Source organism: Sphaerodactylus townsendi, linkage group LG02 (assembly GCF_021028975.2).
Source record: "Sphaerodactylus townsendi isolate TG3544 linkage group LG02, MPM_Stown_v2.3, whole genome shotgun sequence".
Classification (NCBI taxonomy): Eukaryota; Metazoa; Chordata; class Lepidosauria; order Squamata; family Sphaerodactylidae; genus Sphaerodactylus; species Sphaerodactylus townsendi.
Window position 1 is genome coordinate 181,060,596 of NC_059426.1, and position 27,981 is coordinate 181,088,576.

General features: G+C 48.9%; 2 protein-coding genes across 2 annotated transcripts in view; one reads left to right on the forward strand and one right to left on the reverse strand.

The window, feature by feature from the left end:
* Window positions 1-27,981, reverse strand: part of LOC125426437 (MAM domain-containing glycosylphosphatidylinositol anchor protein 2-like) — a 221,584-nt gene that overhangs the window by 37,920 nt on the left and 155,683 nt on the right. The window lies entirely within an intron of this gene.
* LOC125427151 (MAM domain-containing glycosylphosphatidylinositol anchor protein 2-like) lies at window positions 459-27,961 on the forward strand. The gene is made up of 6 exons (XM_048486242.1): window positions 459-477; window positions 2,740-2,895; window positions 8,399-8,557; window positions 16,452-16,582; window positions 25,280-25,385; window positions 26,876-27,961. Exons 1-6 carry the CDS (start codon window positions 462-464, stop codon window positions 26,962-26,964), a joined length of 657 nt encoding a protein of 218 aa, XP_048342199.1. The 5' UTR covers window positions 459-461; the 3' UTR covers window positions 26,965-27,961.

A 27,981-nucleotide genomic window follows, 5' to 3' on the forward strand; every position in this document is an offset into this window, starting at 1 on the left:
TGATCTGATATTGCAAATGCCTTAACAGACCAGGTGATCGGGAGCAACAGCCGCAGAAGGCCATTGCGTTCACATCCTACATGTGAGCTCCCAAAGGCACCTGGTAGGCCACTGCGAGTAGCAGAGAGCTGGACTAGATGGACTTTGGTCTGATCCAGCTGGCTTGTTCTTATGTTCTTATGGATGGATGGATGGATGGATGGATGGATGGATGGATGGATGGATGGATGGATGGATGGATGGATGGATGGATGGATGGATGGATGGATGGATGGATGGATGGATAATAAACAAACAAACAAACCAAAATAAAAGCTGAACAAAATATTCTAATCGGGCCGAATTAATAGGCTGAAGGTGCATTTTGGGTGGGTTTGGCTCCAGTTGGGCACCTGTGACGTAGGTGGGTGGCCAGTCCATACTAACTTTAGCATCTTTTCTCTCTTTTTCTTGCAGCCCCGATGAACCCTCACCTACGTAAGTATTTGAAATCACATTAATGGGTGGTGACGGGTGGCGAGGCTGCGCCTGTTGTGCCGGTTTTCGCCCCAAACATTTTGCCCGCATCTACAGCTGGCATCCTTGGAGGCAGATCACGATAAGACATGTTTCTCTCCGTGGCACAATGTGGCATGTCTCTGAAGATGCCAGCCAAAGGCGCGGACAAAACATTCGAAGCAAAAGCCACCAGACCACAGCTACACAGCCTAGAAAACCAACAACAGCCAGTTGATTCTGGCTGTGAAAGCCTTCTGGAGGAACCGGGTTTGATTCCCCGCTCTGCCGCTTGAGCTGTGGAGGCTTATCTGGTGAACTAGCTTAGGGTGTACTCCCACACATGCCAGCTGGGTGACCTTGGGCTGGTCACAGTTCTTCGGAGCTCTCTCAGCCCCACCTACCTCACAGGGGTGTTTGTTTGTTGTGAGTGGGGAAGGGAAAAGGAGATTGTAAGCCCCTTTGAGTCTCCTATAGGAGAGAAAGAGGGTGGGATATAAATCCAAACTCCTCCTCCTCCTCCTCCTCCTCCTCCTCCTCCTCTTCTTCTTCTTCTTCTTCTTCTTCTTCTTCTTCTTCTTCAGTACTTTTTTTTGGTAAGCTGCCTTCAGCAGGGTTCTGGAGAGGCAGCATTAAGATTTTCTGAATAAATAAAATACCCCAACCCAATCATTGTATCTTGATGGATAATTGGCTGCCCCTCTGCCTAGCACTGCAGTCCCAAGCAGGGGAGAAAACTAAGAAATCAGTGAGCCCCGAGATCATGGGGAGGTTTGTTTGGCCAAACCATACCATATATTTTCTTGTTCACACCCACAGGCCGTTACACTATAAAACCCCAACAATTAAAATATAGAAGAGGGTTTGAATTTATATCCCCCCTTTCTCTCCTGTAAGGGGACTCAAAGGGGCTTACAATCTCTTTTCCCTTCCCCCTCACAACAAACACCCTGCGAGGCGGGTGCATACCAACACGAAACAAGAGATACAACGATTAAAACTCTACATAAGAACGACAAAGCAACTGTAATGTCCTGCCGAGTTGTATCATCTGGATGTCCAGTTGTTAAGCAAATTAATACATTAGTTCATTGCAGAAGTAAATTTTTGGAGTGGATTTTTTGTTTCTTGTTTTGCGGCCAAAGCAAACAAAAGCACATTGTCAGTGATTATCGGGTCAGTGTCTGATAGCAGAAAAACCAATTAGAAACTGAGGGTAAATTTTGAACCAACAAGCCGTATCATTATGAATTTGATCCTTGGCTCATGGCACAGTGAGCAAAATAATAGCTGGTGGGCAAAGTCTTCTTGGGAGGGCTGTTTGTGTTGGCTGTGTCTGATGTTCTGTTTTCAGTTTGGGTCACAATTGTGGCAACCTGTGATCTCTACTATTGTGTTCATCCAAATTCCACCCAGGAAGTTGAGGTTGTGCTACTGAACAGGCAGTTTGACAACACAGTTTATTTACTTAATTTCTGTTCTACCTGAATTGCTTGCCCCTTTCCTGCCCCTTTCCTAGAAGCGAAAATGAACAGGTGTTTGAAAACAGATACATCGTACAGGTGTGCTTAGAGATGAGCCTGTGGCTGTCAGTCTCTTCTTAGAGGCCTCAGGCTGTGCATTTGGGAATGGGGTGGTCGGCAGGATCTGTCAACACCTCTGCTTGACCCACACACATGCCCCAGTCATGGCCTTCATGTTTGCCCCCTCCCGCACCACGCCCAAAACCAGAATGCTTCTGAGAGCCAGCATGGTGTAGTGGTTAAGAGCAGGCACACTGTAATCTGGATAACCGGGTTTGATTCCCAGCTCTGTCACTTGAGCTGTGGAGGCATATCTGGAGAAACAGATTAGCTTGTGCACTCCAGCACATGCCAGCTGGGTGACCTTGGGCTAGTCACAATTCTTTGGAGCTCTCTCTGCTCCACCTACCTCTTTGTTGTGAGAGGGGAAGGGAAAGGAGTTTGAAAGCCCCTTTGAGTCTCCTTACAGGACAGTTTGGTGGGGTATATAGCAAAACTCCTCCTCCTCCTTCTTCTCCTCCTCCTCCTGTTCGAATGAGGTAGAGAGGAAGAAAGCCAGCCCAAGGAATAGCACTGTGTGAAATTGTCGACTGCACAGTTTAGTGCACCTTCAGGGAAAACTCTGGCTGAATGAATTCCCACTGAGCAGAAATGAAAAGTTGTGAACGCCTGTCACACCGAAATAACGATTCATGGGAACTTGGTGTGGCTCTGTTGGCAGGAGAATTCCACTGCAGCTTTGAAGATAGCAACATTTGTTTATTTACGCAAGATGCGCAGGACAACTTCGACTGGACGAGACAAAACATTATCCTCAGAGACACCAAGTACACCCCAAATACAGGGCCCACTGCCGACAGGTCTGGCTCAAAGGAAGGTAAAGTGCATCTAAATCGTTTTTTAAAGGTCTATCTAGGAATGTTACCTCAGCCAAAATACCTTGACTGTGTATGCAGGAAAATATATTTTTTCTACAATATGTTCATTTTAAAGGGCATGAAGTTTCTGCCACAAATTCTGAAGCGTTGTTGTCAGAGCTAAGCATGACCTCACCCAACAGCCATTTTGTAGTTGGACCCACCTCTCTTCACAGACATTTTGGCTTGGTTCTGCCTCCTGTAGCAGCCATCTTGTAGCCAAGCTTATCACCCTGTCTCTGAGGCTCATTCCGCACATGCAGAATAATGCGCTTTCAAACTGCTTTCAGTGCTCTTTGAAGCTGTGCGGAATGGCAAAATCCACTTGCAAACAGTTGTGAAACGCTTTTTATGACATCCTAAAGCTATGATATTTGTGCTGTGCAGAACCTACCTCAGGTCTTCGCCACTCACCTAAACCCATAAAGGGTATGCGTGTGGCGACTCTCTGAGGGGAGACTTTTCCAGAGCCTGGGGCAATCACGGAGAAAGTTCTCCCGTGTGCCCCTGCCCGCCCGTCACCTCAGTGTGGGAAGGTGCCACCAGGAGTGTTTCCCCCATAACCTGAGTGCCCAGACACAGGCTGTCCTTCAGGTTGGCAGGGACCGTTTAGGGCCGTGGTGGCGAACCTCTGGCACTCCAGATGTTATGGACTACAATTCCCATCAGCCCCAATTGGCCATGCTGGCAGGGGCTGATGGGAATTGTAGTCCACAACATCTGGAGTGCCAAAGGTTCGCCACCACTGGTTTAGGGCTTTATGCATCAATATCAATACCTTGAATTGGGCCTAGGAGTGAACTGTGAGTCAGTGCAGTTCCTTAAGGACTAGTGTGATGTCCATCCAGCTACATTACGGGCGAACACCCTAGCTGCCGTACGCTGTGCCAACTCCAGCTTCCGGATCATCTTCCCCAAAACACTTTTTATAACGTCCTAAAGACGTTACGTGCAGAGGTGGGATCCAGCCCGTTCTCACGGGTTCCCGAGAGTAGATTACTAATTATTTGTGTGTGCCGAGAGGGGGTTACTAATGGGTGATTTTGCCACGTGATTTTTGCCTTAGTTACACCCCTCCTCTCAGCAGTAGCGCGCAGAACTGGAAGCAGTCTAGCAGGAGGTGCACCGGCGTGCGTGGCAGCCTGCGCCTGCGTGCATTCGTTTCCCGCCCAAGGAATTCTGGGCATTCCGGGGGCATTTCGGGCATTCCGGGAATTCCGAGGGCGTCCTTGCCACAGCCCTGCCCAGGAATGCCCCGCCTCCGGAATGCCTGGTTATGCCCCCAGAATGCCCGGTTACGCCCCCGGAATGCCCCGCCCAGCCCCATTGGCGCTACGCCACAGTTTGAACCCCACCACCATGGGAACCTGTTACTAAAATGTTTGGATCCCACCACTGGTTGCGTTTGTGCTGTGCAGAAGCCCCCACTGAGTTGCATCAGAGGATGTTACCAATTATAAAATCTAGGCTTACATCAGCAAACGCAAGACTCTGTTGCAGCACCTGGTTCTTTTTTTATTTTTACGGCTCCCGTGGGCATTCCGTGGCGCTTTCCGACTAAGTAGCAAACATGTTCCTGAGCTTTTCTTTTCTTCTCTGGGCAGAAAACCAATCATTAGCTCATTGTCACAGTGAAGAATAGACTTTTATAGCAAGGAACGGATCTCCTTGACTGGGGCGGCTTATCTTTTTCAAGGCTAAACCGAGAATCCAGAGACAGTGAGAAACGCTTGCATGTAATTCTTACAGGAACCAATTAACAATGCCAAAAAACAAGGTAAATCCAGTTCGGTTAGTATTCCAGCGAGAACAAATCTAAAAAAAAGCATAGATGAGAATACACGGCGCACATGATTAACAATAAATTTAGTTGTAGACGAGCTCCCGCACAACTTTCTTTTCGGCACCTGGCCAAATTGGTGGGTTTCCTCGCAGCATAAATATAACACCTAGGCTTTTAAAGAACTTACGTTTTAAGCATTGTTTTATGGTCTCTTTTTAGCCTGAGAAACATTTATGACCCATTTTTAGCTGCTCTCTATGTTTTAAATGTCATGATGTGGATGTGTTTTTGAACGCCAAGTTTTAATGCATTTCACGATGGCTTTATGTATTTTTTTGTGTTTAATTTTGTAAGCCACTTTATAAGTATGAGGAAAAAAATTAAAATTGTGTCACAAAAATCGTTGTAAGCCACATTGGACAGGGGAGGTGGCATAGAAATTTTTCAAATAAATAAATCATAAATGCAGTAAACAGGGGTCTTCAAACTACGGCCCTCCAGATGTTCATGGACTACAATTCCCATCAGCCCCTGCCAGCATGGCCAAGTGGTAGGGCTCATGGGAATTGTAGTCAATGAACATCTGGAGGGCCATAGTTTGAAGACTCTTGCAGTAGAAGGAGATCTGTGCTGCTGTCAAACCCTGGATCTGTAGCCCACACCAGACTCAGTGATTTCAATCAAAAGCCTTTATTGACAGATGACAGCATAGCCTTAGAACAGGGGTGTCCAACTCTGGTGCTTCAGATGTTCGTGGACTACAATTCCCATCAGCCCCTGCATGTGCATGGGCATGCCAGCAGGGGCTGATGAGAATTGTAGTCCACGAACATCTGAAGCACCAGAGTTGGACACCCCTGCCTTAGAAGAAGCCAGTTCTAAAGTATGGTTTCCCAAGCACCCTCTTTTATGCCCAATTAAGATACCCTCTCCCTTTCCCCTCCCAGAGATACTCAAAGCAAGTACGTTACAGAACAGGAACAAAACCAGTAGTGTTTCGGGCAGCATAGGAAGGGCTATCATTCAACTGGTGCTTGGGGTGCAATCTAGACTACTATAGGTCAAGAAGCACAAAGGCAGCAGGAAGCTGGACAGTAGAGGGAGACCAGAGGTGGGATCCAGCAGGTTCTCAAGCAGGTTCCCCGAGGAGTAGGTTACTAACCATTTGTGTGCGCCGAGGGGGGGCTACTTCATTGGCGCATTTTGCCACGTGCGGATTTTTTGCCTTAGCCACGCCTCCTCTCAGCAGTAGCGTGCAGAACTGCTGTAGCCCAGTGGTGGGAGGAGGTGCACTGGCGGCGTGGCAGCCTGCGCCTGCATACACTCAAGCCCCCCCGCCTAAGGACCAGGCACAGCTGGCCAAGGCCCCCTGCCACAGCCCCCCCCTGCCTCCAGGAATGCCCCGCCCTCAGAATGCCCAGGCCACGCCTCTGTCGTGCCCCGGCTTCAGCCCCACTGGCACCACGCCTACAGTTTGAATCCCAACCACTATGGGAACCCACTAAAATGTTTGGTTCCCACCCACTGAGGGGAGACCCATTACCATGGCAGAAACCAGGGACCCTATTAGATGTCAGCTGTGCCGGCCAGACAGCCGCGACAGCAGGGGTAATCCAGTGTGCATAGAAATACTATCATAGGATCCAGATCATTTTCCCATCATCTGCTGTTCCTACCTTTGCTATTGTCAGAAAAGAGAAATCCAGCCTGCTACTGACGGTGGGAAATCAGCATCCAAGTTCGAAAAAGGCTCTGCAACGGTTGACAGCAAAAGAAATCCTGGGATGTGAAATGCCCAAACCATTGGTTACTTCAGTGCAGTCCTATGCAGATTCCTCAGAACTAACCCCCGCTGTAAACAATGGGGCTTACTCCTGGAGAACGTGCGTAGGATTATACTGTTGGCATTAGGAAAGACATCAAAAGGACTCTGTTATGGTGTTGCATCTGGACTTTCGTTTCTCTGTGTTTCCTTGATCTTTGCAATGTAGAAAAGTCAGAGACCATATCACCCCCGTGTTGTGCCGCCTGCATTGGCTCCCAGTGGAATTCCGGATCGTCTTCAAAGGTGCGTTGGTTCCTGACCCAGCTTCAAAGCCCTTCTGACCAGGGGCCTTCATAATTCTGTTACAAGGACCGTCTCACCTCCATATGTCCCGAAGTGGAAATTGTCCTCCGAATCAGCTGGAGGCAAATTTGTTAGTGGTCCCCAGCCCCTCCATAGACCGGCTGTGGCCTCCACAGCGGGTCAGGGCGTATTTACTGTCCTGGCCCCTGCAGTTAATGCCTTCCTCCAGAACACTCTTCACGCCAGCAGTTAAGGCCTTGCGGTACTCGGAGAGTTCTGCATGGGGCCTGCAAAGGCTGTGTTGTTCCAACCGGGCTTTTCGGGGGGCCGGCGCTTTAGCTCCGGCCCTCTTTTGTTGCCAGCGCACTGGCTATATATCTGACCATCTGCCTACCCCTCCCGCCCAGGGTTTGTCCACTGGGGTTTTGATCCCAGGCGCCTTTTATTATTATCTACATTTTGCTTGGAGGTTACTGCTGCTAGGTAGTTTTAGTTAGTTTTAAGGTTTTGTATTGTTTTAATTGGGACTTTTATTCGATTTGTTTTATTGTCTTATTATTTGCTACGTTGCATCGCCAGCCCTGAGCCCTTCGGAGTTAGGGAGGTTTATCCAAATCGAACTAATAATAATAATAAAATAATAAAAGTAAGAGCCACCGAAAGTGCTGGACATTTCCTCTTACCTTCATTAACCAGTCTTGAGAGAGAACGAAGGTTTCTGCAACATTCTTACTCTGTTTCTACACTGTCTCTTTGATGTGGGGGGGGGTGAAAAGGGGGGTGGGAAGGGAGGAGGTGAAAGTTTCAGGGATGTGATAAGGTTTTGGCCGAAAGACATTACGGAACTGGCTTTCTTAGGGGTTTTCAGCACTGACAGAGTTGTTACTGGTTTCCTCATCTAGGTTCACCTCGGTGTATCCGCGACTGCAACTGAGCTCCAGCGTTGTTTTGTCTCAGTTCCCCCCCCCCCGGATCAGAACTGGGCGACATCCCTGTCGTGCAGTTATGAACTGCACCTTTCTGCTGGAACAAAGGTCGCCATACCGCTTCAAAGCTTCGAAGTCTTGGGGCCTTGATCAAACGACATTCCTCATCCGTTCAAATCCCAATCAGGTAATCAGCTTTTGTGGCATGCAATAGAACGGGAGAGTCGTGGGCGGGCACAAGTGTAACCTGTAAACTGTAAAAACTGTAAAAAAAAAAGAACACTCCCGTTTCCCATGGTAACACAAGCTCCAATCACGATCGAGAAGTGAAACAGGCACCAAGATGATCCCGCCCACTTAGCTCGGTTCCAGGGGGGCTACAAGTTGCTGTGCGGATAGCCTGGAATCGCCTCTCACTGAAGGTAAATCAGTCGACCTTAGCTCCCTTCTGTCGTGCGGAAAGCCCCTTAGAGTATTAATAAACTCTACTGATTCAAAGGTCCAGAGTCTCATATTCGGCTGCTCATCCGGGGTCTTGACAGTTGGCCAGCCCCAGCGCCGACCGCCCTGAGCCCTTTGGGGGAGGGCGGTATAAAAGTGGAACCAATAAATAAATAAATAAATAAATAAACAAGCCAATCCTCTCGGCTCCTCAGATTTTAATCGTGCCTCTTTCTTTCTCCTAGGATTCTACATGTACATTGAAGCTTCCAGCCCCAGGAAGGAAGGAGACAAGGCCAGACTTATTAGCCCAATTTTTAGCATCCCTCCCAAAAACCCCTACGGGCCAACGACCACGGCGTATTGCTTCAGCTTCTACTACAACATGTACGGACAGCATATAGGTGAGAAGAGGCTGCCCATTCATCCGGTCCTTTTCACAACGTTTGTGTAGAAGGCAGGGTGCTACTGCATGTTCTCAGGGCTTCGTATTGCATGTTCTCACCTTCAGTTCTCCGACTCGGTTCAGATGTTGTGTGAAAACACGGCGTAATGAAGGTAACTGTGGTTAGCAAAGTCATCCAAACGCAGACCGCTCTGCTAACAGCATGCAGAGGTGGGATCCAGCAGGTTCTCACCAGTTCCCGAGAGTGGGTTACTAATTATTTGTGTGTGCCGAGAGGGGGTTACTAATTGGGTCTGCTTTTCCGTTAGAAATTCCATTAGGTCCCAAAATCATGAAGTCCTGTTGTTTCCTATGTGGCTGGTTAGCGAAGGTAGAAAAACGGGATAATTCTCCCTGTTGGGCTGTTTTAAAAACATGTTTTAGAAATATGGTAAAGTTCCTTGTTTAAGGAAAGTATCCTTCTTTTGATTTCTAGAAACAAAATTAAGTACCGTATATACCGGCGTATAAGACGACTGGGAGTATAAGACGACCCCCCCCCCCACTTTTCCAGTTAAAATATAGAGTACCACCTGCTCAGTACCACCCGCTCAGTACCTGGCGTATAAGACGACCCCAGACTTTACAGATGATTTCCCAGGGTTCAAAAGTAGTCTTATACGCCAGTATATACAGTATTTGAAAGTATTAAGTATTTGTCAGGCAGTCAGTTAGAGGAGAAGTAGTTGTTTCTGTTGGCAGTAGACAATAGGACTTGCTATAATGAGTTCAAATTATGGACAGAAAGATACCAGCTGGGAATTAGGAACTTTTTTTTACAGTAAGAGTTTTTTACAGTAACAGAGTAATTATTAATGCCCCACCCCCAGAATGCTCCATGCGTCACTCGTACACGCCTAAATTCTACTTGGCGCTACGGCCAATTGGTTTGAATCACATCACCAAGGGAACCTGTTACTAACATTTTTGGACCCCACCACTGACAGCATGTCTGATTAGGATCTGACGCCAGGGTTTGGTGTTGAGTTATTAGCCACAGAAATGGTTTCTCATGACTTTTGAATGTGGACGTAAGAGCATAAGAAGAGCCCAGTCAAAGACTATCCAGAATCCTGTCACGCACAGTGGCCAGCCAGTTTCTCTGGAGGTCCAACAGCAAGACATAGAGGTTGAGACCTTCATAAGAAAATCAGAAGACCCCCCCGTTGGATGAGAACAGTGGTCCATCCAGTCCAGCATCCTATTGTACACAGTGGCCAACCAGTTTCTCTGGAGGTCCACCAACAGGACATAGAGGTGGAGACCTTCATAAGAACATCAGAAGACACCCCCCCCCCATTGGATGAGAACAGTGGTCCATCCAGTCCAGCATCCTATTGTACACAGTGGCCAACCAGTTTCTCTGGAGGTCCAACAACAGGACATAGAGGTTGAGACCTTCATAAGAACATCAGAACCCCCCCCCCCCCGTTGGATGAGAACAGTGGTCCATCCAGTCCAGCATCCTATTGTACACAGTGGCCAACCAGTTTCTCTGGAGGTCCAACTATAGGGCACTGAGAATGAGGCCTTTGTAAGTGGATTGCCTCGTTTCTCCGGGACCGGGGTCAGCAAGTGTGGTGCGGGGACCAAGCTTCCCGGAGGTGCCCACTTCATTGTGGTGTGCCTCAGGGGTACCCGTTGTCCCCGCTGCATATTTAACATCTATATGCGACCCCTTGCTCTCCAGTTGGTAATGGAGCTTTGGGCTGACCTTGTCATCAGTAATGCTGATGACACCTAGCTCATTCTGTTGATGGAGAGGGGGAACGGTCATCGCCCCTGCGGCTCTCCAGCATTGGTTTGGGAGGCGGTTGCTGGGTTGGTTGGAAGCAGAGCAGGTTAAAACCCGAACCCGTCAAAGACGCAGATCCCTCTGGCTGGGGCGGGAAGGAGGAGGTGGGGATCTTGGCCGGCCACATGGGAGGGGGCTACATTGGCACCGGCCTCCTCCGCTTCAGAGTCTGGGGGTCCACCTGGATTCGCCTCTTTCAATGGAGACCTAGGTGGTCGCATGTAACCCGGGTTGCGTTTTTCCATTCATGCTTCTGTAAGCCCGGCGGTTGGCCCCCTCCCTCTCCTTCTTCAACCGGACCTGGCCACCGTGGATCCACGCAACTGCCAAATTTCCAGACTGGATTATTGCAACTCGCTTCCCACGCAGGTCTTCTCTCCCCTTAAGGCCTGATTCGGAAATTAAAATTATTCAGGAACGCGGGCGCACGCTTGCTCACAGGAGGTGCCGCCAGAGACCATATCTCGGCTGTCAAAGCAGTGCCACTGCACTGGCTACCGCATTGAATTCCGAATCGCTTTCAAGGTGTTGGTTTTGACCTTTAAGGCCTTGCGCTGCCTCGGGACTCCCTTGCACCTGTGGGACCGGCCTTTGCCCCATATGTCCTAAATCGCCCCTCAAGGCTCAGTAGAGGTAAATTTACTGGCGGATCCCTGGTTCCCCTAAGGATGCGGTTGGTTTCCACCTCGGCCAGAGCCTTTACAGCTCTGGGCCCCTGCCTGGTGGGAACGCTCTTCCTCCAAGTTACGCTGGCCCCCCAAGTGGAATCTTAATGAATTTCGGCAGGGCCTGCAAGATTTGAGCTGGTTCCACCGGGCCTTTGGGGAGCCCGGCCGCTGATGCCCCCCCCCACCGTATAAAATCTGTGGACCCTGCCGTTCCCCCTCCCTCTTCTTTCCTCCCCCCCTCTTTTCTTAGGGGACTACGAGTAAGACGCCATTGGAAATTTTGATAGATGCTGCATTTTAATGGGGGTCGATTTTAACTTATAGAGCCATATTTAATGACTATTTAAAATTTTGATTTTATTTGTGCTCTATCTATTTGTTTGTTCGCCGCCCTGAGCCCTTCGGGGGAGGGCGGTATACAAATACAATAAATAAATAAATAAATAAATAAATAAATAATAATAATAACATCAGAAAAGCCCTGCTGGATCAGACTGGTGGTCCAACTAGTCCAGTATCATATCTCACACGGTGGCCACCCAGTTCCTCTGGAAGCCAAACAACAGGGCAGAGAGGCCAAGGCCTTCCCCTTAATGTTGCCTTCTGGCACCAGGAATCCAAGGTAAACTTCTTCTGAATGTGGAAGTTCCTTTTAGTCATCATTGCTAGTGGCCACTGAGAGACCTCATGACCATGGATCTGTTTGTCCCCTTGAACTTGATGAATCTGCCGACTCCCTGGCTGCTTCCTCAGCCCCCCTATTCGTCTACAGGATGACCAACTCCCTCTCTACACGAGAGGAGCAGACTGTTTTCTAAAACAAAAGAATCGTTCCAAAAAGTATGCAGAAAGCAAGCGGGGAAACCTATTTGGGGGCTCGAGCAAAAGGTTTGGGGGGCTCGTCCCTCTGACCCCAGAGAAGATGTCAAAGGGCGTCTCCAGTGAGCGTGGTCCAGCCACTCAACGCCATCTTTCATTCCCAGTTCTAATCAGCAACGAAGTTTTCGCGCCTGCAGATCCTGCCGCCAGCCAACTTTGTTTGATCTCTGCAAACAGCTTAAAAGGGGCTTAGAAAACCGTGCCGGATGGACCCGTGCTTGCGAAATGAGAGGCCGGCTCAGTCCTGAGCCGTCTCCCCGACTCAGCGGGAACCTTTTTTCGTGCGAGACACGTCAATTTAGCTCAAGTGGCGCCTGCCCTCCTCCCGTCGGAGTCTTCCTAATTTAATGGTCTCTCAAATCCGACATGGACCAGAGCAGAAAGCTTTGCTTTGCGACGAGGAATAATCCCTGGCAAGAGAGAAAGAGAGCAGCGGCTGGACATCTAAGCCCCGTAATGTGGCAGCTGATAGAGGGATTTCATGACAGAGTGGCAGGACGAGATGGGACTGGATAGCCCAGAAGTAGCCTGGGTGAAGGGGAAAGGAGTGCCCCCAGACTCGGCCAGTCAGCTAACCAAGGGGGGTGGGGTCAATTAAAAGCAGAGACTGCTATGGAGGCATTTCTGTTGTCTTTGGGATGGATCTCAGACTTCCCGAAAGGGAATGAATTCTGATGCTTTCCTTCTGCCCCTGCTGCTCCCGGAAAAGCTGGAACTTGGGTTCGCTTCTGAAACCAGGATCTGGACTACAGAAGACAATTTAAACCCTGGTTTGTCTCAGCCAATGCTGGTTTTGTTACCTTTGAGAAGAAGAGTTTGGATTTATAGCCCCCCTTTCTCTCCTGCAGGAGACTCAAAGGGGCTGACAATCTCCTTGCCCTTCCCCCCTCACAGCAAACACCCTGTGAGGTAGGTGGGGCTGAGAGAGCTCCGAGAAGCTGTGACTAGCCCAAGGTCACCCAGCTGGCATGTGTGGGAGTGCCCAGGCTAATCTGAATTCCTCAGATAAGCCTCCACAGCTCAGGCGGCAGAGCTGGGAATCAAACCCGGTTCCTCCAGATTAGATACACGAGCTCTTAACCTCCTACACCACTGCTGCTCCTCTCCCTTGTTTTATAGTTGTTAATGCATGTTCTATTGTCATAGCCGATTGGCGGGTTGCGCATGGGAGACTGATCTATAGATGGGGGACAGCGGGTGAGATACCCGCTTGATGGAACCTCCTTAAGAGGTTTGGGATGAACAAGCCAACAGGTGGCATGCAGTGGCGTAGGAGGTTAAGAAGAAGAAGAAGAAGAAGAAGAAGAGTTTGGATTTATATCCCCCCTTTCTCTCCTGTAGGAGACTCAAAGGGGCTGACAATCTCCTTGCCCTTCCCCCCACCACAACAAACACCCTGTGAGGTAGAAAGCCAAGGAGAGCTCCGAGAAGCTGTGACTAGCCCAAGGTCACCCTGTGACTAGCCCAAGGTTAAGAGCTCAATCTGATTTCTGGGCTGGGATTCTATGTTTCATCTCTTCTGCATCTCTGGGCCTCCAAAATGGCCACTTCGTCTTTTAGCATGCAGAGCCTGACGGCCCTGCTGTCCTGAGCCAGCCCCACAGGAACCGAAAGTGACCCCGGGGAATGCAACTGACTCCTTGCCTTTGGCTTGGTATCCCTCCTCCGAGGGGAATCCTCAGCTGGCTGGCGGCTGGGGGGGCCTGCACGACAGCATTTGAGGGGATTATTGTGATTATTTCCAGTTTCTCAAGCAAGCGTTAGTAGTCAAAAAGAAAGTTGGCAAAGCTGCACAGTAATGTAAAAATTCCTACATTGGGAAAAAAAAAGACCCCTTGGGCAGTCTTTGTGAAAGAACCTCTTTCATTTGAGGGGGGCTCTTTGGCCTTCGGGTGGGGGACAGAACGGGACCCCCTACACATACCCCCATCCCCCTTCTGCAGCCCTGGTAAACTTTAGCAGTTCACAACAGTCACAAGGGGACGAATAATAATTTTAGCTTTAAAAGGGGCTTGGATAGATTTATGGAGGAGAAGTTGATTTATGGCTACCAATCTTGGATCCCTCTTTGATCTGAGATTGCAAATGCCTTTTAGTGCAGACTCAGGGTGCTCAGGAGCAAAAAAGCCTATAGCTGGCCATTGCTTTCACATCCTGCGTGTGAGCTCCCAAAGGCACCTGGTGGGCCACTGCAAGTAGCAGAGAGCTGGACTAGATCGATTCTGGTCTGATTCAACTGGCTTTTATTATGTTCTTAAGGCCCTTGCTTTCACATCCTGCGTGTGAGCTCCCAAAGGCACCTGGTGGGCCACTGCGAGTAGCAGAGAGAGAGGGAGCTGGACTAGATGCGATTCTGGTCTGATCCAGCTGGCTTGTTCTTATAGTTCTTAAGGCCCTTGCTTTCACATCCTGCATGTGAGGCTCCCAAGGGCACCTGGTGGGGCCACTCACGATTAGCAGAGTTCTACTGGACTAGATGGACACTGGTCTAATCCAGCTGGCTTTTACTTATGTTCTTAAGGCCCTTGCTTTCACATCCTGCATGTGAGCTCCCAAAGGCACCTGGTGGGCCACTGCAAGTAGCAGAGAGCTGGACTAGATCGACTCTGGTCTGATCCAGCTGGCTTGTTCTTATGTTCTTAAGGCCCTTGCTTTCACATCCTGCGTGTGAGCTCCCAAAGGCACCTGGTGGGCCACTGCAAGTAGCAGAGAGCTGGACTAGATCGACTCTGGTCTGATCCAGCTGGCTTGTTCTTATGTTCTTAAGGCCCTTGCTTTCACATCCTGCATGTGAGCTCCCAAGGGAACCTGGTGGGCCACTGCGATTAGCAGAGTTCTGGACTAGATGGACACTGGTCTGATCCAGCTGGCTTGTTCTTATGTTCTTAAGGCCATTGCTTTCACATCCTGCGTGTGAGCTCCCAAAGGCACCTGGTGGGCCACTGCAAGTAGCAGAGAGCTGGACTAGATGGACTCTGGTCTGATTCAACTGGCTTTTATTATGTTCTTAAGGCCCTTGCTTTCACATCCTGCGTGTGAGCTCCCAAAGGCACCTGGTGGGCCACTGCGAGTAGCAGAGAGCTGGACTGGATCAACTCTGGGTCTGATCCAGCTGGCTTGTTCTTATGTTCTTAAGGCCCTTGCTTTCACATCCTGCATGTGAGCTCCCAAGGGCACCTGGTGGGCCACTGCGATTAGCAGAGTTCTGGACTAGATGGACACTGGTCTGATCCAGCTGGCTTGTTCTTATGTTCTTAAGGCCCTTGCTTTCACATCCTGCATGTGAGCTCCCAAAGGCACCTGGTGGGCCACTGCAAGTAGCAGAGAGCTGGATCTTTAGGATCGACTTTCTGGTCTGATCCAGAGCCATTTGTTCTTATGTTCTTAAGGCCCTTGCTTTCACATCCTGCGTGTGAGCTCCCAAAGGCACCTGGTGGGCCACTGCGAGTAGCAGAGAGCTGGACTAGATCGACTCTGGTCTGATCCAGCTGGCTTGTTCTTATGTTCTTAAGGCCCTTGCTTTCACATCCTGCATGTGAGCTCCCAAAGGAACCTGGTGGGCCACTGCGAGTAGCAGAAGTTCTGGACTAGATGGACTCTGGTCTGATCCAGCTGGCTTGTTCTTATGTTCTTGAGGCCATTGCTTTCACATCCCAAGTGTGAGCTCCCAAAAGGCACCTTTTGGTGGGCTGCCACTGCAAGTAGCAGAGAGCTGGACTGAATGGACTCTGGGTCTTCGATTCAACTTGGCTTTTATTATGTTCTTAAAAGGCCATTGCTTTCTAGCATCCCCATGCAGTGTGAGCTCCCAAAGGCACCTGGTGGGCCACTGCGAGTAGCAGAGAGCTGGACTAGATCGACTCTGGTCTGATCCAGCTGGCTTGTTCTTATGTTCTTAAGGCCCTTGCTTTCACATCCTGCATGTGAGCTCCCAAGGGCACCTGGTGGGACTTCCTCTCACGAGTAGCAGAGTTCTGGACTAGATGGACACTGGTCTGATCCAGCTGGCTTGTTCTTATGTTTTTAAGGCCCTTGCTTTCACATCCTGCATGTGAGCTCCCAAAGGCACCTGGTGGGCCACTGCGAGTAGCAGAGAGCTGGACTAGATGGACTCTGGTCTGATTCAACTGGCTTTTATTATGTTCTTAAGGCCATTGCTAGCACCATCCTAGCGTGCAGGAGGAGGCTCCCAAAGGCACCTGGTGGGCCACTGCGAGTAGCAGAGAGCTGGACTAGATCGACTCTGGTCTGATCCAGCAGGCTTGTTCTTATGTTCTTATGTTCTTATGAACAATACTTGCAGTCTCCCCACGTCATATAGAAGCAACAGAGAGAACAGCACCGAAGTAAGATCCAGCACCCCCTGCGAGAGAGGACTGAACCCCTCGATTCCACTCTCCATTGTGAAGTTTCTGGTTTTGGTGGTTCCTTTCCCAGAGAGCTCCAAGCGTGCCATCTTTGTTGTTGTTGTTGTTGTTGTGATTTTGTTCTCTTCTCTCTTTCTTTTTAAGGAACCTTGAATGTTTTCCTACGGTTAAAAGGTCAGACCGGACTCGAAAGCCCCTTCTGGTCTTCGAGCGGCAACAAAGGACAGCAGTGGTTTCAGGCCCGGATGAATATTCAGCCAAACACGTCGTTTCAGGTAAGGGAGGATAAGCCGCTTACGGAGGGTGGGGAAGCTATCGGAAGGGCTGCCGGAAGGGCTGAGGAGCTTGGGAATATTTAGAAGACAGGATTGCGCGGGGACATGATCGCCCTCTTGAAGTATTTGAAGGGCCGTCGCTTAGAGGAGGGCAGGCAGAGAACAGGACTCGCAATAGTTGGTTTAAATCATAAACCATAAATGTTTCCAACTGGATATTAGGGGGCGAAATTGTGCAGTAAGAATCTTGCAACAGTGGAATGGAAATGTCAACTCAATGCATGGCAGCTGTGAAAAAGGCAAACTCTATACTGGGGATCATTAGGAAAGGAGTTGATAATAAAACTGCAAAGATTGTCATGCCCTTATATAAAAGCCATTAGATACTGACCCAAGACTTAGGAGTACTGTTCAGTTCTGGTCGCCAAGCATCTCTCAAAGATAGCATTGAAGAGATAGAAAAAAAAGTGCAGAGAAGGGCAACGAGGATGATTGAGGGACTGGAGCATCTTCCTTATGAGGAGAGGCTGCAGCGTTTGGGACTCTTTAGTTTGGAGAGGAGACGTCTGAGGGGGGATATGATTGAAATCTATAAAATTATGCATGGGATAGAAAATGTTGACAGAGAGAAATTTCTCTCTCTTTCTCATAATACTAGAACCAGGGGGCATTCATTGAAAATGCTGGGGGGAAGAATTAGGACTAATAAAAGGAAACACTTCTTCACGCAACGCAGGATTGATGTTTGGAATATGCTGCCACAGGAGGTGGTGATGGCCACTAACCTGGATAGCTTTAAAAGGGGCCTGGACAGATTTGTGGAGGAGAAGTCGATCTATGGCTACCAACCTTTATCCTCCTTGATCTCAGATTGCAAATGCCTTAGCAGACCAGGTGCTCGGGAGCAGCAGCAGCAGAAGGCCCTTGCTTTCACCTCCTGCATGTGAGATCCCAAAGGCATCTGGTGGGCCACTGCGAGTAGCAGAGAGCTGGACTAGATGGACTCTGGTCTGATTCAGCAGGCTTGTTCTTATGTTCTTATCCTTTCTCCTTCCATCAAAGGGATGCCATCAGGTGAGAGCATTCACTCCTACTCCAGAGATGAGGATCCCCTCTCCTATGTTAACGGGCCTTTCTCTTCCTTTCATTTCCTTTGATGTTTGCATCATTCCATTCCATGGGAAAAGGGAGAGGGGATTTATGGTTGCTGCGCACGGATAAAGATTTGCAAACGTGGTCAGAACGGGCTTTCGCAAAGCCAGGTACATGCTGCTGTTATTAATAAATACTTCTGATCGAGAATCCAGAGTCCCTTGTTGACTTCAGTCACAGAACCTGACACCATTGGAGAAAAGAGCTCCTGTGCTGGGAATATATAAATCAGCAAAAACATAGCTCTGTGTCTGAGCATGTGTAGAGTGGGAATAAAATCCTAAGAGTAACAGTACTGGCTGAGACCTGAAGTCCAGCATTTTGCTACTTATAGTGGCCAACCAATCCAATCCAATCCAAAAACCTTTCTTAGGCATAAACCAGAAGTCCCATACATTCCAAATACAAAAACAGGATCATTGTTATATATCATGTAGAACATGGATTAAAAATGTAGCAACTGCTTCAGAAATGTCTACATGAGGGCTGTTCAATAGCTTAGACATTTTTTGTTTGTCTGAGAGAAACATAAATTCTAGAGGTAGTAAAGCTCCCAGATCGGTTCTAATATCATTATGCCTCCAACAGTAAAGCAGGATATGAGGGATTGAGTCCATAGCGTTGGGACAGTACCGACAGCAACGCTCACATTGTGGGATGTTAAGAGGAAAGCGACCTTGAAGATAGATACGAGAGGGCAAATGAGGTTGCACCTTTGCTCTGGTCATGACCCATCTGCACTTATAATTAACAAGCTGTTCTAGGTATACAGCAGGGCTAGATTTCGGGGGTGTGATCCCAAAGTATAGAGGGGAACAGGAGCTTTGTGCAGCACTCAGGAGAGATTGGTATTCCTGGTCGTACAGTCTGATCTTTAGATGATGGTAAATTTCCATGGCGGTAAGCACATGAAGAGACTCCCATGAGAAACCCAAGGAGAAGATTTTTTTTTTTCAATATGGAATAGTGGTCAACCAAGTGGCCCCGAAAGGTCAGATAGGTTCAGATCTTCCCCTGTTTACTCAGAGGGTTTCTTCTTCCGGTCCCGGTGGTTCCATTTAATTATTGTACCGAATAGCCATTTGTGGACATAGTTTCAGAGGGTAGCTGTGTTGGTCTTCAGAAGAAAAGCAATTTCAAGTCCAGTAGCACTTTAAAGACCCTCGAGATTTCCAGCGAATTTCAAGTCCAGTATCACTTTAAAGACCCTCAAGATTTCCAGCGAATAAGAAGTTCCCAAAATATCCGATGAAGGGAACTTTGACTCTCAAACGCTAATATCCTGGAAATCTTTTTAGAGTGCATCAGTGTCAGCCTGCAGTAGTAGTAGTAGTAGTAGTAGTAGTAGTAGTAGTAGTAGTAGTAGTAGGAGGAGGAGGAGGAGGAGGAGTTTGGATTTATATCCCCCCTTTCTCTTCTGCAGGAGACTCAAAGGGGCTTACAATCTCCTTGCCCTTCCCCCCTCACAACAAACACCCTGTGAGGTAGGTGGGGCTGAGAGGGCTCCGAAGAACTGTGACTAGCCCAAGGTCACCCAGCTGGCATGTGTGGGAGTGTACAGGCTAATCTGAATTCCTCAGATAAGCCTCCACAACTCAAGCGGCAGAGCTGGGAATCAAACCCGGTTCCTCCAGATCAGAGTGCACCTGCTCTTAGCCACTGCTCTTAGCCACTACGCCACTGCTGCAAGGTATGCATCCAGTAGCACATTAGAGACCAAAATGATTTGGGGGCGGGGGGGATGTGTCTTTGAGACTCGACGCTCCTTTTATCAGATAGAAGAAGAGAATATTAGGAGAGTTCCGATTTATACCCTGCCTTTCTCAGCTGTGAGGAGTCTCAAAACAACTTACAAACTTCTTCCCTGCCCCTCTCCGCAACAGGCACCTCATGAGGTCGGTGGGGCTGAGAGAGTTCTGAGATAACTGGGACTAGCCCAAGGTCATCCAGCAGGCTTCGTGTGGAGGAGTGCGGAAAACAAATCTGATTCACCAGATAAGAGCCGGCAGTTCACGTAGTGGAGTGGGGAATCAAACCCTGTTCTCTAGATCGGAGTCCACCGCTCTTAACCGCTACCCCATTCTGGCTCTCAGTCATAACAGTATGATCTGATGAGGAGAGCTTTAACTTTCAAAAGCTCATATCTTTTTAAAAAACCTGTTGGTCTGTAAGGTGCCCGTGGACTTCATTCTCTGGGGTGCTGTCTGGTTTCCGGGCTGTCTGGCCGTCTTCTAGCAGCATTCTCTCCTGACGTTTCGCCTTCATCTGTGGCTGGCATCTTCAGAGGACCTGATAGTAGGAATGGAAAGCAAGTGGAGTATATATATACTGTGAGGTCAAAAGGTGAGGCCATCTGAATAGAGTAGCCTGGCATGTGAGTCACAAAGAAGTCTGTAGCATGTGAGTCACAATGAAGATAGCAAGATGCTGGCAAGGGCTGATGGGATTTGTAGTCCATGAACATCTGGAGAGCAGCAGGTTGCAGACCCCTGGACTAGGCAGAATATGATGAGGGGGTTGTTTCCCATTGCCCTCCCCAGTCATTTACACATTACCCCCGGCAAGCTGAGTATTCATTTTACCAACCTTGGAAGGCTGAGTCAACCTTGAGCCCGTAACCAACTTCTGTCAGGACTTCAACCCAGGCCATGAGCCAAACTTGGACTGCAGGACTGCAGCCCACAACTCTGTGCCATTGGGGCTCTCACGCCAATGGCTAAGCGACAATAAAGTCGCCAGATTTTTACTTGCCTGAGATTCTGTTTCCCTAACTGTGCCTCTGTGTGTGTGAGAGAGAAAATCCCCTGTCTCTTCCCCTCCATCCCTACCCCCCAAAAAGCATGCAACAAATTTAGGGCTACAGAAACATTGAACAAATAAAGCAAAATAAATGTCGGCTGAGCTGGGCCTTCCAATTACTTTTCGGCCGATCCTGCTCCGAGAAACTTTATTTCGCGTTTAAGAGCCTAAACAGGAAGGGAGCATAAACCCGCTAGTTAATTTTAAGGAGATGGAACTGGTGGGGAATCTCAGTCTGCCGTAAATGTGATGGCTTTGACACAGAAATTAAAGCTTTTTATGGGTTGATTTGTACACTTAAGTGCATTCCGGATTTATTTGATGCTTCCCTGGCCCACATATCACCCGCTAAGGATTTTTCATCCGAAACGGGGATTATACGAATGTTCTACACCAATCCCCGGTGCAAAATGACCGGTGGAAATGGGAAGAAATTCCTTCGGCATCATCTTCTCCTGTGGCAATTTAATAATTCCCGCGTGCCATCCTTGCTCTTTGTTCTTTACACAGATTTTTTTTAAAAAAGAGGCATGCCCAGCCAGATAAACCCATAATCTATTACTAAATGCAATCCTCCGTTTTGCAAGTGGAAACACATTCCTGGCTGTCTCTGGAAATCTCCCCTGCCCTATAAAACGTATGGAGTCTTGTGCAAGTTGGGCCTATCCGCTTTTTAGGTTCACTCTCCTGCTGCTGCTCCTGACCCAGACCGAAAATGGGTCAACAGAAAACTCAGCCCGACAGACTTCATTTCCTGACAGGCACCATGATGTGCCCGATGGTTCAGCTTGCAAACGGTAGCATTCCCAAACAGAGGCCAAACTGCGCCCGGTGCGCAGTCTATATTTTCCACGCACACCCCATGGCCGTCCCCTACGGCGCCCCCTTGCGGCGCCCCCTTTCCCACACTTACCTTAGTTCATGGGGGTCAAACTCACGGCCCTCCAGATGTTATGGACGCCAGTTCCCATCATCCCCTGCCAGCAACGTGCTGGCAGGGGATGATAGGAACTGTAGTCCATAACATCTGGAGGGCCCTGAGTTTGACACCTATGCCTTAGTTCCTTTCCTTTTCCTAGAACTTTTTCAGACAAAAAAAAAGGCCTATTCGCAGTTCAGGCTTAAAAATGGCCTGATGGGAACTATATTTCCCAGGAGACCTTGTGAGCCCCAAAATCTCCTGGGGACTGTAGTTCCTCAGGCTGTTTTTAGCCTGTACTGTGAACAGGTCTTTTTTTCTGCCTGAAAAAGTTCTAGGAAAAGGAAAGGAACTTAGGTAAGTGTGGGAAGGGGGGGTGCCGCAAGGGGGCGCCGCGGGGGGGAAGTAGGAGGGGCCTTGGGTGATTTTCCACCCCTGCCCCCTTGTAGCTCCACCTCTGTTCCCAAACCCCTGAACTCTCTAGTAGGGATGTTCGACCAGCTACACAATTTTCCTGCCTCAGAATTGGCGTTGGGAGGCCTTGGTCTTACAGAATGAGCCAAAGACAGTATCAAAAAATCTGTCTGCCTCTAGTGCAAAGGTAAAAACTCTTTTTTAATGAAAATAATTAAAACATTCATGTAAGAATCCCACAACTCTTAATCAGCTGCAGTTTTTGTGGTGTAAAACAATAAACAATACACAAAAACAATAAACCACAAGGTCCTGCAGGAGATGAAGCAGCAGGTGAGCATAGAAGCCCATGCCCAGCAGATTAATTGGACCAGGGGCCTGCAACCTGTGGCTCTCCAGATGTTCATGGACCACAATTCCCATGCTGGCAGGGACCAATGGGAATTATAGTCCACGAACATCTGGAGAGCCGCAGGTAGTAGACTGCTGAATTAGACCCAATAACGCAGGGGGCAGAGTTCTGCCGTTCCGGTTTCAGGATGCTGACATGGATTTCGGCTTGGAGAACACTCCCCCCCCCCCGGCCATTTTTTTCTTGATACACAAAATATATCACCCGGGCGGGGGGGAACCCTGAGCGTTTCAGTTCATTAAAGCCTCTCGCTCTCAGCCGCCGACCTTTGCTGCTATTGATCCGGCTCAGATGGAACAAACAGAGAAAGTCGCTTGTTAGTGCGAATTCCGCAGGCCGAGGCGTGCAAACCAGCCCCGTCAGCTTGTCCCGAGAACGGCCATTAGCCAGGGGACATGCCGGGAATTGGACCTGGGACTTTGTGCGTGCCAAGCGGAGGATCTTTCGCCGAACGACGGCCTCTCCTGTGGTCACTAAGTCCCAGCGCAAGTCTGATCCCTGTCAGTGGGGGATGGAGGCTGGTGCTCAGGCAACATGAGCAAAGTACCCTTGGGAGGACCCTGATAATGGCACCGTGCTGTGCATTAAGCCCAACGTGGGAGGCCTGCCGGCGGAAACTCTTTCCCGCTGCTTTCTGCACGTTGCCGTTTTCTGGGCTCCATTTGCTGGCGTCCTTCCTCCTCTGCAGAGGCCTCAGTAGTGGGATCTGAAAATTTTAGTAACAGGTTCCCACGGGGGTGGGATTCAAACAGTGGCGTAGCGCCAATGGGGCAGGTTGGGGCACGAGGGGGCGTGGCCGGGCTTTCCGGGGGCGGGGCATTAATAATTACTCTGTTACTGTAAAAAACTCTTACTGTTAAAAAAAAGTTCCTAATTTCCAGCTGGTATCTTTCTGTCCATAATTTAAACTCATTACAGCAAGTCCTATCATCTACTGCCAACAGAAACAACTACTTCTCCTCTAATTGACTGCCTGTCAAATACTTAATACTTTCAAATACTTAATTTTGTTTCTAGAACTCAAAAGAAGGAGACTTTCCTTAAACAAGGAACTTTACCATATTTCTAAAACATGTTTTTAAAACAGCCCAACAGGGAGAATTATCCCGTTTTCTACCTTCGCTAACCAGCCACATAGGAAACAACAGGACTTTATGATTTTGGGGCCTAATGGAATTTCTAATGGAAAAGCAGACCCAATTAGTCACCCCCTCTCGGCACACACAAATAATTAGTAACCCACTCTCAGGAACTGGTGAGAACCTGCTGGATCCCACAGCAGAGCCTATTTGGAGTTTAGCCCAGGGTGTTGAAGACCTCACGACTCTCAGATGTTCAGGAACTTCAATTCCCATCAGCCTCTGTCAGCAGTGGCCATGCTGGTAAGAAACTGATGGGGTAACCAAGTTCCCACAGGCTGCCTCTGAGGCTGGAGTTCTAGCAAACAATGTTATCAGCTGGAGGCCAGCCTGATGTGATTTGGGAGCATGCTCACTAGGGGCTGAGCAGGTGGATTCTAACCTGGAGAACCAGGTTTGATTCCCCACTCCTCCACCTGAGTGGCAGAGGCTTATCTGGTGAACCAGATGAGTTTCCACACTCCTACATTCCTGCTGGGTGACCTTGGGCTAGTCATAGTTCTCTGCAGTGGTGGGATTCAAATAATTTAACAACTGGTTGTTTACAAGCACCATTTTAACAACCATTTCTGCCGAAGTGGTGCTATTGTGAAATATCTGGTGATGTCTGGGTGCAGCTTCTGTCCACTGCTCTTGCATTCTGTTCTATGGCTACCGACTGCTGGAGCTACCTCCCTCATCTCCCTCCGGGGCCCGTAACAGGGCCATGGGTTTCTGAGCCACTGTCGTGGACCAATGAAAAAGGCAACAGGTCAGCCTTCCAGGATGGAATTGGGAGTGCAACCATTTGGGGCAACCTGTGCTATTGCTCATGAGCTTAAGAACATAAGAACAAGCCGGCTGGATCAGACCAGAGTCCATCTAGTCCAGCTCTCTGCTACTCGCAGTGGCCCACCAGGTGCCTTTGGGAGCTCACCTGCAGGAGGTGAAAGCAATGACCTTCTGCTGCTGCTGCTGCTCCTGAGCACCTGGTCTGCTAAGGCATTTGCAATCTCAGATCAAGGAGGATCAAGATTGGGAGCCAGAGATCGACTTCTCCTCCATAAATCTGTCCAAGCCCTTTTTAAAGCTATCCAAGTGAGTGGCCATCACCACCTCCTGTGGCAGCATATTCCAAACACCAATCACACGTTGCGTGAAGAAGTGTTTCCTTTTATTAGTCCTTATTCTTCCCCCCAGCATTTTCAATAAATGCCCCCTGGTTCTAGTATTGTGTGAAAGAGATAAAATTGTTTCTCTGTCAACATTTTCTACCCCATGCATAATTTTATAGACTTCAATCATATCCTCCCTCAGACGTCTCCTCTCCAAACTAAAGAGTCACAACAACACAACACAAGCCTTTATTGGCATATAAAATGGGACAAAGTTTTAAAACAAAACAAGGTTAAGAAATGCAGTTAAAATTACTAATTTCCAGTATAAAATGTGCAACAATTTCACAAAAGAGCACATCAGAGCTGTTCAGGAGATTGGATATCTTATAACACTCATGCCACTGAGAACATTGCAAGAAAATGGAATTCATGTATTTCATGCGTATCTTATTGTATTTAGGGCATAGAAACAAAGAAGAGTCCCAAACGCTGCAGCCTCTCCTCATAAGGAAGGTGCTTTGGAAGATAGACCTCCACAATATGTGCTATTAAAGTGTGTCAAGGCCAAAATATCTCCCAAACTAAGAGGGAAGGTTTTGCCTTTGTCCCTGTTATAAACTGGCCAACAGGAGTCTTTTTGTGTGTGTTTGTCTGGAAGACGGTTTGGTTTCAAATCTGTTGGGTGTGGAGAAGAGGCAGCCGTGGCCACCTGATCCCCTCTCGCTACCGCATTTTACAGGTTTAGATCCTTTCGTTTCATTGCAGATTGTTTTTGAAGGGATCCGTGGCCGAGGGATGGAAGGAGACATCGCCATCGATGACATTTCCATTGTGGAAGGGGAGTGCACAAAATCAGACTACATCAACAACCGTAAGTGAGCTCCTTCTTGTCCCTCCCCAGCCTGCCCCCCTTTGTCCCAGGAATCTCCTGCCCAGGACAGCCTATGTCCCTGCTGACAGATTTGGATCTGTGCTTAAACTCTTGTGTCTAAGCATTTCAGCCACTCCGCATAATTCAGGGGACTGGAGGCAAATGGCCGCAGGAACTTCACGCAGAAGATATTCAGAAGTTAGGTGCTTTCTCGCTTAAAGTTGTTCATGGTGAGGAACTGAAGCAAAGTCTGTGCATTTCCTTCCACCAGAGGTGGGATCCAGCAGGTTCTCACAGGTTCCCAAGAGTAGGTTACTAGTTATGTGTGTGTGCCGAGAGGGGGTTACTAATGGGTGATTTTGCCACGTGATTTTTGCCTTAGTGACGCCCCTCCTCTCAGCAGTAGCGCACAGAACTTGAAGCAGTCTAGCAGGAGGTGCACCGGCGTGCGTGGCAGCCTGCGCCTGCGTGCATTCGTTTCCCGCCCAAGGACCGGCGCAGCGGCTGCGTCCTTGCCACAGCCCCGCCCAGGAATGCCCCGCCCCCGGAATGCCCGGCCACGCCCCATTGGCGCTACGCCACAGTTTGAATCCCACCACCATGGGAATCTGTTACTAAAATGCTTGGATCCCACCACTGCTCCCAAGGCCCTGGAGTGTTGAAGCATTAATGACATCACTCCCAGATCTTCACTCTTATTGGTGTTGTCTTCCCCCCGCCCCAGTTTCCTTCCCCCACTCACTAGAGTAACCGCAGGTCAAGCAGCTTGAGGGCAGAGGGGTTCTCTCACCCACATTGGGCACCTGGCAATTCTGGCCTTGCCCACAGTCTGAAAGGGTGCAGGCCAGGCACCGCATAGCCACTTCAGGGACAAATTGTCCAAAACGTACTGAGTAAGGTTACCAGAGAGTGACTGGCAGTTGTGTAGCTACAACGGAGCGCCCAGATGTACCCCATTGGGGTCATGTAGGGGGTGGAAATCACCTCCCACACCTCTTCCTCTTCCTTCCTTGTCCTGTCCCGCCCCACCAGCGAGGCCCCACAACCCGGAACAGGCTGCTTTTTCAGCTGGCTGAACTAAGGTAAGTGGGCAGGGGGCAGGGCATGGGGGCCATTTTGCCCCGGGCGCCATGCTCCCCCGAGCCCCTGGTGGCTGGAAATCAGTGAGGGTGAGGAGTATGGGGAAGTGCTTTGGACAGCAGTGTTACATCACTTCCGAGGGAACCCAGGAGGTCACCGTGCCATTTTAGAAATTGCCCCAAACTCTATGATAAAACCACGGAGATTCCTGTGATCCCAAGAGCAACATGACATCACTTCCATGTTTTACCCAGAAGTCAGATAACACCAATGCCCAACAGCATTTTTTTCCCCTGGTTTTAGTGGGAAATGGGGTGGGAAAATGACCAACTTGGTACTGGATAGAATTACATACGAAGGGGCCATCCAGCCCACCGTGTTCTTAACTGTGCTTTTCGGCTTTTGTTTAGATATACCTTCTGGTGCTGTTAGGACGCTGCCACATATACGGATTCTCCCACTTTTCCTGCTCATGTCTGTCTTAAGTCATCAAAGGTGACCTTATTGCGGCAGAGGCTACAACACAGACGTTCCACGCACTGGCATGAAGAAAAGAGTCTTTGTAAAACAAACATTTAAAACAAAAAACAAAACAAAAACTACCAAAGATTCCTCTACTGACTGACTCAAACCACGAAAAAAAAAATTAAAAATCAAACTTAAAAAAAAGTATATATATAAAAAGAAGCGTTGGGAGTTTATTAAAAATAAAAAAAAGACGAATGGACGAAGAAGGGATTACGGGCGCATCACCGTACCACGGACCACGCGTTGAAGCGAAGGGGAGACACCTTCAGGTGAGGAACCGACCGAAAGGGAAAGCGAGAAGGGACTCAGCATCCGTTGGAAGGACTCTGTCGAAAGAGCTCTAGAATTCCTTGTCAAAGCACAAAGTCATGGCTTGTTTCGTTTCAAGTGAACCAGTTTGCTTGTCGCCATGGACACCGAACGGCCTGCCGAAAGCGAGATTTCGTTTTTACGAGAAAAAGGAGGAAAGAGAAACAAAACCCTACACCTCACTGTAAAACAGGGTACGAGAGGGGCTGGCGTTTTTTTCTTCCCCCTTTTCACACCAGGTTTTTTGCGTCGAGTTCAGTACAAGTTGTGGGCCCTCTTTCTGCCTCTCGCCGCTGCCTTCTGCGGGAAGCGATACCCCCCCGGACACCTGAGCTGTTGAAGTCATTCTGTTTCAGTTCTTCATGGCAATGCTAGACAGCACTGTGCAGCCTCCTCTTTGCATGCATTACTTAATTCCGGGGTCATTGCCTATGGCGACAACACGGATTTGTCCAGAAGGAGTTTGCTTCGCGACCACTCTTTGAACATACGCGGTGGACACCCCACCCGACCATCTCCGAGGCCACCCCCCGGCGACCACTCCCCAGTCCCGCTCCCGTCTAAACCATCCGTTCTAACCAAGTGACAAAACCAAACTACCATCTTTTTTTCTAAAATGCCATGGAAACCAAGTGCCTTCAATGATAACAAGCCTGAGAGAGAGAAAAAAACACAGAAG